The 10,551-nt window shown below is 35.9% G+C and overlaps 2 protein-coding genes across 4 annotated transcripts; both read left to right on the top strand.

Moving 5' to 3' along the window:
* The first annotated feature begins 184 nt into the window (after positions 1-184).
* LOC108334706 (transcription factor SPATULA) lies at positions 185-3,675 on the top strand. Of its 3 annotated transcripts, none has more exons than XM_017570625.2 (7): positions 186-769; positions 1,168-1,272; positions 1,386-1,451; positions 1,547-1,612; positions 2,410-2,727; positions 2,811-2,880; positions 3,057-3,675. In XM_017570625.2, exons 1-7 carry the CDS (start codon positions 251-253, stop codon positions 3,203-3,205), a joined length of 1,293 nt encoding a protein of 430 aa, XP_017426114.1. In that variant the 5' UTR covers positions 186-250; the 3' UTR covers positions 3,206-3,675. The 3 variants fall into 3 exon arrangements, with proteins under 3 accessions (XP_052725619.1, XP_017426114.1, XP_017426113.1); XM_017570624.2 differs by having other exon boundaries at positions 193-769; positions 2,811-2,892; XM_052869659.1 differs by lacking the exon at positions 2,811-2,880 and having other exon boundaries at positions 185-769.
* A 3,518-nt stretch (positions 3,676-7,193) lies between these two features.
* On the top strand, positions 7,194-10,040 carry LOC108335823 (probable serine/threonine-protein kinase At1g01540). Its single transcript, XM_017571995.2, has 7 exons — positions 7,194-8,161; positions 8,238-8,342; positions 8,457-8,579; positions 8,673-8,843; positions 8,942-9,071; positions 9,158-9,367; positions 9,633-10,040. The coding sequence occupies exons 1-7, from the start codon at positions 7,545-7,547 to the stop codon at positions 9,765-9,767; spliced, it is 1,491 nt and encodes a 496-aa protein (XP_017427484.1). The 5' UTR covers positions 7,194-7,544; the 3' UTR covers positions 9,768-10,040.
* Positions 10,041-10,551: the final 511 nt, after the last annotated feature.

The following is a 10,551-nucleotide window of genomic DNA, read 5'->3' on the forward strand; positions in this document are numbered from 1 at the left end:
TTAATAACTTTTGTAACAGCATCATTATTTAATATTTGATTCAGTAGCAGAAGAGAAGGAGAGAGAACGAGAGGGGATTATTTTTATTTTTGACATCTTTTGAGTGGAAAGTGAAGCACAGTGAAAGGTGATGGCGCGTGAGTGTGAGTGTGAGTGGGAGTGTGTGTGTGAGAGAGAGATAGGCATAATAACACAACAACACAAGTCTGATCCAAAACCCGCCCACAATTCCCCATATCATGTCGTGTTCATGCCCTTCTTCCTTTTCCTTTTCCTTTTCCACAAGTTTCTGAAAGTGGTTGGTTGCATTACCATTTACTACTTTCTTTCTCAACACACGGAAACAAAATCAACAAAACCACCCCAACTCAATCCATCTCTGCATTCTTCTTTTTTTTCTGCTCACACACCTGTAGGAATGGGCGACATGTACCACTTTGACAAGAATCTCTCTTCGCAGGACGAAATCTCACTTTTTCTGCGTCAGATTCTCCTCCGTTCATCTCCTTCTTCTTCTTCATCACCCCACTCCGTCCCCGGATCCTGCAACTCCAACATATCTCACCAAAACGTCAATTCTCACGCTTCTTTCACGCCCTCGCACCTCCAACACGGCAAGATCTCGAACCTTGGTTCCACCGCCTCTTTTGTCTCGCCTTCTGGCACTTGCGGTTCCTTCAAGGCCCAGACTGCTTCTGCTGCAAATGTGTCTTCTTCTTCTGTTTTAGTGAGCGAGAACGAGAATGATGACTATGATTGTGAAAGTGAGGTACACATCACACTTTATTACTATTATTATATTTATTATTATTGTTTACACTCTTTAAGTTTGAGGTTCTCTTGGCAGTTTAGCTTCTGCACAAAAATGTTTTTTTCTTTATTATCTTACTGTCGGTTCCCAGTTAAACACTCTAACACCAACATGTGTAACTTTGTTTTTTATTTTTTTTTGGAGTATTATGGGTTATTATCTTGTTGATAGTGATATCGATAACTGTGAGTGTGGCAAAAAAATAGAAATTTGTTTCCTGGACTGTTTTTAGGGTCGATCTTTGAAAATGTTTTGGTTGGGGTGGGAAAAATTCGTTGCTTTTGGGAGGGGCACTTGAATTTTGAAGTGGAGATTGCACTGCTTCTTTACAATTGCTTCGTAATTTCTGAACGTAGGAGGGTGTCGAAGCTTTGGCCGAAGAACTTCCAACAAAGCCTATTCCTTCAAGGAATTCATCTAAGAGATCAAGAGCTGCTGAAGTTCATAATTTGTCTGAGAAGGTCTGTGAATTTCTGATGATGGCTGTTTGTTGTACTTGGTTTGGTTTTATTTTTATCATGCTTGTGTAATTTTCCTTGTGGGCTTTTGTTCGGGCCTTGGACTTGTTGAACAGCGAAGAAGGAGTAGGATCAACGAGAAAATGAAGGCCTTGCAAAATCTAATTCCGAATTCTAACAAGGTATGCAAGTTTCTTCAACCTTGGTTCTTACGACAGGTGCATAGTTCTTTGTTATTAGTTGGTCTCGGTAATTAATTGCTTCATGTGTGTGGCAGACGGACAAGGCTTCAATGCTCGATGAAGCTATTGAATACCTTAAACAACTTCAGCTGCAAGTACAGGTCAGTATCGCTTTTTATTTCCTGCAAATTTTGTCGTATTTGATGGGCTGAAAGCTTCATTTTCTTCAGTACTTTCTAACTCAAGTCGCAATTTAATTTAAATGAAAATAATTGTTAGTCTGTGAATTTTGTTGTTCTAGTTACTGTTTACAGTCTTGACTGAAAGTCTTTTTATGTGAACAGTATATGTATGGGAAAGTGCACAATATCGGAAAATTTGAGAAAATCCTGGCTGGAAACTGTTGTCTTCTGGTCAAATATAAACTGTAAACAAATCGATGTTGATACATTTAATAAAGTTAACGAGTTTAAGTATCAAAATTTTATCATTCGAAGTGTCAGAGATTTTCTTTGATGCTGTGATAATCCAGTGAACTTGCCAGTAGCTTCTTGTTATTTGTTTACATATATATTGTTACTGGACAGTCAAAAATTCTGGCATTGTTTAAAAGTTGTGAGTTTGAGAATAGCTTATATATATAAATCTTCTTTCTGAGTTGAGTACCCAATATATATATATCCCTGGTGGTGTTGAAATCGTATTGAATATTTGAATTTTGACATGGTAAGCCTCTTAGTTGCTAGAGTAAAAGGAAACCTTTCTGGAATTAACCTTAGTTCATTGTGTAAAAGGACGACATAGACAGGTCCCATCAAACAAAACATATTCCAAAGAGTTTGGTCCTCCTGATATATGTTTTTTCCTATACATACTGAAAAGAGTTTTATACGATAGAATTGGCTTTTTGAAAGTGGACTGGTACTGAACTTAATGAGATTTTATGACAAAATTTCAGATGCTGTCAATGAGAAATGGGTTGACTTTGCATCCTATGTGCTTTCCAGAAGGCTTACAGCCACTGCAGTTATCTCAGATGGGCATGGAACTGAGTGAAAGAAACAGGTCTACCACTTTAAACATGACAGCTACTCTGCCTCTCCACCAAGAGAACCCCTTGCACTACACATCCAATCTACCTAGCAAACACATTCTGCCAAATCAGCCATCTGCACCATATCCTTCATTTATTAACAACCCAGAAACTTCTTTTGGGCTGGAATCCCGAATCCAACCAGAAACAAAACCTCTTCAACACAAAGGAGGACCTTCTGGGGTAAGCTCATCAACTTTTTAGTATGTGAAATGTTGCTAAAAGCATTAGTCATTGTAATTACATGTTTCCCTTGAATTGTAAAGCCAATACGCGGGGAAGACATTTTGCATTACCAGCAACCAAGTGCTATCCATTCAGATGCTAATACATTAGGTAGTTCTCAAGGTATTTGCAATTTAGATTTACTATAGAATAAACTAAATATTCCATCACTATGCTATATATATATATATATATATATATATATATATATATATATATATATATATATATATATATATACACACACAGTATCTCATGCTCAAATAATATGTTTTTGGAAACCCCAGTTGTGAAAGAATTCGAGTCAGGCACAACAGTATCACTCTCCTTTGACACGCAAACATGCGAACCATGCATTGGCCGAAGAGAACAGTCAGGAATGATCATAAGAAATAGTGAGGCCAACATTGTTGTTACATCGCAGTTAAGTAGGTAACTGGTATAGCGCTAGGTATATGATGATGCTTAAGGATATATGCATATGGCATATGTGACGATATGTATGTATGTATGTTGATGCATGCGACAATATGTGTTGAAAAGCTTTTCAGCACACGAGACTGCAATGCAGTGCAGAGAGAAAAAGGTGGTGGCAGTGGGAACTCGAAGACCGAGATTTTTGAAGTTTACAAGTTTAGTCTTGCAATGCTTTTTGAATTTTGGTTTCCCCGTAAAAGTAGGAATACCGATCCTTTGAGTTGAGCATTTTGTAATGTTCTCAAAAAGCCTATGGCTCTGGCCTACGTGACATACACAAATTATTTGTAGCTTCTCGAATTGTTACATTTGCAATGTATAATATTATTATTATTATTGTATGTTCAAAAAACAGCCACTAGTTGTACGGAGTATCTATAAACTCATGACCGTGAAATATCCTCCTACGATGATTTCATTGGAGACTTCTATTTGACCCATATGTTCGTATTCGTATTTCCCTGAAGAGGTTTCAGCGTTTTACTCGATATTGTTTGCCATGAAAACCATTGTCCCAAACGGAGGTGAAAGGCTGACTATAAATTCTTAAGGGTTTTCAAAGGGATACACGGCAGAGATTCAACATGAATTGTGAATAAATCCATATAAAAGATCAGAAAATCTCTTAGAATTTAAAATCTAAAGACAACAGATTTGTATTTGATGAAAAGGAGATGATATTAGAGATGAGGTGGTTGGAGGACAGCAATGGTGAAGAATCTGACAATGGGTAAAATGGCATTGATATTGTCGGTCTGGTGAAGGAGAAATCGAATACAAATATATTATTATTAGAGACAGGCTTTGGATACTATATTTGGCCACCAAAAATTTATCTTCATGGATAAGATCTCTTCCCATATAGTCAATGATAAAGACAATTTATATATTTTCATTCCTTAATTCTACAATATATGTTTTTAAGTTGTGACAGAACTATCAAATTGAGGATTCACCTTAATACTAATATTTTAATAAAAGACGCTGTCTTAAGAGATTTACGAAAATGTTAACACGACCATATAATTAAGGAATTTTCGATCACTGCGAGTTCTTTCTTTTTCACAGAAAAGTAATTTGTATGCTTTTAAGTGCAGCCCATTTCGTTTCCCTGCACCTACTATTCATGCGCGGTGCAATTAGCACATTTATGTATGTATAAGTGTACTGTGCATACTTTTACTTGCTTAGAATGAAAAATGATTTTCTCAAGGAAGGAATTGTTTTTGAAACTGTATATAAATATATCAGAAAAAATATGTATTTATCATTAAAGTAGTGAAACTTACATGTCTTTATAATTTCAAATCATATAATTAATTGGGTTGATTAAAATTGTTAATTAATATAGAGAGAGAGATCACTCAAAGGTTAACCTCATAATAATATCAAGGATTTGCATACTTGATGAGTGTGTATATTCATATATATAATGTGTTACTTGTATGATTATCACTCATTAAATTGTATTTATTTTGTATAATTATTATTACGGGCACCTATTTATTTATCACCGAAGGTCCATTTAGATTTTGTTTTATTGAATTTTATATAGTTTCAATCTTGTTTGTTTTTTCAAAGTATGGATGTATGATTTTGTTTCACTGCATGCAACTATGCTTTGTTTTAGTCAACTATGTCGTTAAGTTCAATAGTTTAAATTGTAGTTATAGATTTAGGAATGTGTACCGGGTTGTAGTAGACAAAAATACCCTTATATATCATGGATTCTAAGTTTTAAGGTTAAGGGTATTTTAATAATTTTAATTATCAAAACAAAAAAAAACGCAAACCCTTATTCACCTCTCTCATTCCTCTCAACCCTCTCTCCTTCATCTCTGTCACTCCAACATTTTCTTTGTCATCCTTACCGTGACTTAATTTAAAAATGAAATTTAATAATAATAAGAAGGAAAAATATATAACACAGTCCTCTAATCAAAAATCAACATCAACATCATCAATTATTTTGTTATTAAAGTGGAAAACAAATGAACGAACAGAACAAAAATAACAAATTGTGGTGTCGCAGGTTGTTGTGTGTGGGTGAGGAAAAGTATGAAGATGATAGAGAAACAAATTGAATAAGTGAGGAAGGTTGATTAGGGTTAGACAAGTGTTTCTGATTTTTTCAATTGGAACTATAGTAAGGATGACAGAGAAAATGTTGGAGTGAGAGAGATGAAAGAGAAAGGGTTGAGAGGAATGAGTAAGGATTTGGGGGTTCTTTTTTTTTTTTACAATGAAAATTATTAAAATACCCTTAACCTTAAAACTTAGAATTCATGAAGGGTATTAACGCATTAGCAAATTCCATATATATATATATATTAGTATTGTTTGTATTGTTTTATGCTTAGAAATTTAATAATAGTTAGATTTCACCATTTATGAAAAAGTTCACATATAGTATACATTATTGTTTTTGTGAAATGATACAACATATATTTGAAATTGCGTAATGGACATACCATATACCATTAAATACATTTATTTAATATCAATTAGATGTTTTGTGATTTACTAAGGGAGCCAAGTCTATGATGACTAACAACTTCCATAATCTAATCATTTTTATTCAATTAAGGATGGTAATTTGATAATTTAAATGTACACATTTTTATAGTTAAATAGTAAACCTTAAAATTTTCACACAGCGAACAATAACATGTTAAATCATTTTAATCTAATATTTACTTATGTAATTATAAAATGACTTTAATAAAAAAATGTCTAATATAAGGATGATTAAGTATAAGATTATATTATACTTGTTCACCGTTATTATGAAGTTAATAAAATATTTCTTCTTCTTCTAATTATAATAAGGACAACTTTTGTCCTAAAGGAATCAAAGACAATTTTTCACAAAAATGTGATTTAAAAAAGAGGCAACTCATTTCTATTGTCAACATTACCTCAATTCTTACTCATATAAAAAAATAGAGAAAAAATAGAAAAGAAACAAATTTTCATAAGAATTTCCTTACCATCATAAAGACAGATAAGAAAAAAAGGCAAAGGAAAAGAATATTTTCAAAATTACTTATTTAAAATTTTTCTAAAATGTGTTATTAATCCAAATAAACATCTTATTTATTTTATGAAGAACAAATTATCTAACATTGTTGTAGAGTAGTAGTTCTTGACTGTTAAATCTTAATAATTACACGATCCAAGAATCTATGCTTACAAAATCCACCCACGTAACATGTAAGTTGAGATTCGAAGTCGTTTAAGATAGAACAGGATACTCTCACTCTCACCAAACTAGCAGACCCATTGGCCTCTTTCTATATTCACTTTCAACTTTTGTCATAGTAAGCATCCATATATACAAATCAAACTAATTAATATCCGTGGACCCTATTAGACCATGTTGGGTTGCTAAGAATTATGTCCACCCAACAACGATTAACTTACCTAATCCAATTATAATTTCCCCATGCATCTTAAATATTGCAACAATTTTAATTAAAACGCCAATAACTCCAATAAACACTTAAAAATTAGCACAACAACAACACTTACACACCAATACATTTTTCTGGACTCAAAATTTTAGATTAAAGAATCGTGAATAGAAAAACTGGCTAAAGCTAATAAATCATTAGTAAAACTCACATACACTTCACATTTATAAGACTAATTTGTTGACTCGCAATCATTATTTGCACCGTTGATATAAAGCATCTATGAGTGTGTTACTCAAAAGTTAAAGTGAGTATTTATTTTATCGGGAAAAGTATAGGTGATTTTAACTGGCACGAGATTTTCTGAAAATGGAGTTCATTTGGTTAAAGTAGTATTTTAAAGCCACTTTTCTACTATATGGTATTTGTTAATATATATATATATATATATATATATATATATATATATATATATATATATATATATATATATATATATATATATATATATATATTGAATAAAAGAATTACTTAGAGTATGCAAAAACTAACGGGATGGAAAAAGCAGTGAATAGAATGGAGTGGAGTTGAGTGACAGTGAGAATTGTTGAACGACACACACGTAGCAGTCTCCGAGTAAGTGCGTAGTTCCCACACACCACACAGAGACAGAACAAAACAAAACACAGTGACAACACTGCAATTGATTGTATCCAGCATCCTGCGTTTTCTCTGGGTCCCACCATGCCAGCTACCACTGCCTCCATTCCTCACCCCTTTCCTTTCTTCTTCTTCTCCTTCTGCTTCTTCTTATTGTACTTTTTTTCACTATCTAGTTTCGTCTTCGCTGGAGGAAGGAAGGAATGAACGAATGAATGAACAGCAATGCCCGATCAGTCGAGCGGCGCCGCAATGAACGACCAGCTCTCCAACCCCACCTCCATATTTGGTCTCCGTCTCTGGGTGGTGCTCGGCGTGTGTGTCGGCGCCGCCATCGTCCTCATCCTCTTCCTTATCTCCGTCTGGGTGGCCTTCAAGCGCTCCAAAGCCAACCCCGTTTCCATCCCCGACGTCTCCAAGGAGATCCAAGAAATAAGGGTCGACCACGCCCCCACCCCCAACCCGACCCACCAACCCGACCCTTTTCCCGAACCTGACCCAGTTCCGCCCACCGAGGAAGAAACCAACCCTCTCAGCTACCAGAGAATCCAGTTCGAGATTGGGAAGAACCACCGAATCTCCTACCCCGAACGTGCCTTGCTTCGCTCATCTTCCAACGACCCCGCCGGTGCTGAGCCTCGCCTCCTCGATCAGGTTCCCACCGTCATTCCCGAAGTTTCTCACTTGGGCTGGGGCCACTGGTACACTCTCCGAGAGCTTGAGGATTCCACCAACGCCTTCGCCCCTGAGAATGTTATTGGCGAAGGAGGTTATGGAATTGTTTACCACGGTATCTTGAACGACAATACTCATGTTGCCATCAAGAACTTGCTCAATAATAGGTCCCTTCCTTTCCTTTTCTTTTTTTAGCAATCCTCTTTTGCATCGTCGACCTAATAATAAGATTGATAATCGCAGGGGTCAAGCTGAGAAGGAATTTAAGGTTGAAGTGGAAGCTATAGGACGGGTTCGCCACAAGAATTTAGTCAGGTTGCTTGGTTATTGTGCTGAAGGAGCTCATAGGTATTATTTTCTCTTCATTTTTCAGCTTCCTCCTTAATTCACCACCACTGTTTTCCCTTTTTTGTCCTTGTTCCTGTGCGATAATTATGAAGTGACAATTTTTTTCCCTCCCAGAATGCTTGTTTATGAGTATGTCGACAGTGGTAACTTGGAGCAGTGGCTACATGGGGATGTTGGGCCTTACAGTCCTCTAACATGGGAAATTCGGATGAACATTATTCTGGGAACGGCTAAAGGGTAAACAGCAAAATTCCTTCTTTTCAAATATCTTCCATTATTATCCGTCGGCGAAAATGCATTTCCGGGTTATAACTGTTTGTTTTTCAACAGGCTAACTTATTTACATGAGGGGTTGGAACCAAAAGTTGTTCATCGTGATATTAAATCAAGCAACATTTTGCTCAGTAAGCAGTGGAATGCAAAGGTGTCAGACTTTGGCCTCGCCAAACTCCTTGGCTCGGACAACAGTTATATCACCACCCGTGTCATGGGTACTTTTGGGTTAGTATAATCTTCCTTTTCCGTTGCTCCATTCCTTCCTCAAAGTATTGTTCATAACGAGTTTTTGCCAGCAATTTTACTTATCCTTCTATTTGCAGATATGTTGCTCCTGAATATGCAAGTACTGGCATGTTGAATGAACGAAGTGATGTTTATAGTTTTGGAATTCTGATCATGGAAGTTCTTACAGGAAGGAACCCTGTTGATTATAGTCGGCCTCCAGAAGAGGTTTTTTCGATAAATTTCAGTGCTGTGAACCTCCCTGTCATTGCATTCTCTTCATTTGTTTGTAACTAAAAACTCTAAATTTCCAGGTGAATTTGGTAGACTGGCTGAAGAAGATGGTCAGTAACAGGAACCCAGAGGGGGTGCTGGATCCCAAGCTTCCCGAGAAACCAACTTCAAGGGCATTAAAACGAGCCCTTCTTGTAGCCTTACGTTGCACTGATCCTAATGCACAGAAGCGACCTAAAATGGGGCATGTGATACACATGCTTGAAGCTGAAGATTCCCCTTACAAAGAGGTAACATTTAGAAGTTAATTCAACCTCAGTATAGTGATAGTTAATGCATAATTAGCGAAGTATAACAAATGTTTCTAGAGGATAATTAAGATGTGACAGTTAAAAGGAACAACATATAATACTCAATCAAAAAACTAAATAACAACCAATCCCTTGTCTTATTATGAAGTTTCCATATGCAGCAGAAAATGGAGTTGTAGCATCAAATGTAGTTTCCAATTTCGTGCCATAGTTGATTTGAACTCTTAATATTTATTTATAATAGGATCGCAGAGCTAGAAAGGATGCAGGACATTCACCCAATGACAGAGTAGGGGATGGGTTGAAAGAGGAGGCAGATGTATCAGTTGATGATCCCAAGCTTGAGACAAGAACGAACCCTCAAATAGAAAAGCAATAAATTTGCTTAGCTGTCTCTTTAATGACCCTAAAACTTTTGGCTCCCTTACAACCTGTCATTGTTGAAGGCCAAACAATCTGCATCCATCTGGCATAAATTACTTCATACATTGCTCTACATTGTTTGCTCCTTCTATACCTCAGCTTTTATAACTCATTCAGATTTCTCTGCATTCTAAGAGATTATTGTAGCTAGAGGTGATGCTCATGTAAATTCTATAGCCATATTGTTCTATTCACCCAATAAAACATTATTATGAATGGTTGGATATCATGTTTTGATCTGCTGGAACACTGTTAGATGAAAACGTACTGCATTGTCATTATACTCTGAACATCACTACAAGTAGTTCGAATTGGAGTAGAGTATATAGTATGACAAATTATTTCCCCTTCAACAGACTGGTCCATCAGTCCCATATTCTGTCAAGTGGGTAGCTGATTTGGAGAGGCTTGGATGGTTCCATTAATGGAGTCACGTTTCTAAGGGGCTGGCCACCATAATTAAACTACTTTGTCTTGTTTACAATACCAAACCCCACCATTCCTCATTCTAGATCTCGCATATCTTCATCTAATCTACACTTTTTGAGATCATAAAAGACTTCTGTCATTACTTACTCCACAAATTTTCAACTTCATTTAGTTACTCCACGAGTCTCAAGATAATCAGAGTGTGCAGTGTGACGAAAAGTGTCTTGAATTCCATACAATACTAGGAACCAAATTGGCCGAGCCATCTGAACTATCTCTTTACAAAATACATGCATATGTCAAGAAATATA

This window comes from Vigna angularis, chromosome 10 (assembly GCF_016808095.1).
Source record: "Vigna angularis cultivar LongXiaoDou No.4 chromosome 10, ASM1680809v1, whole genome shotgun sequence".
NCBI lineage: Eukaryota > Viridiplantae > Streptophyta > Magnoliopsida > Fabales > Fabaceae > Vigna > Vigna angularis.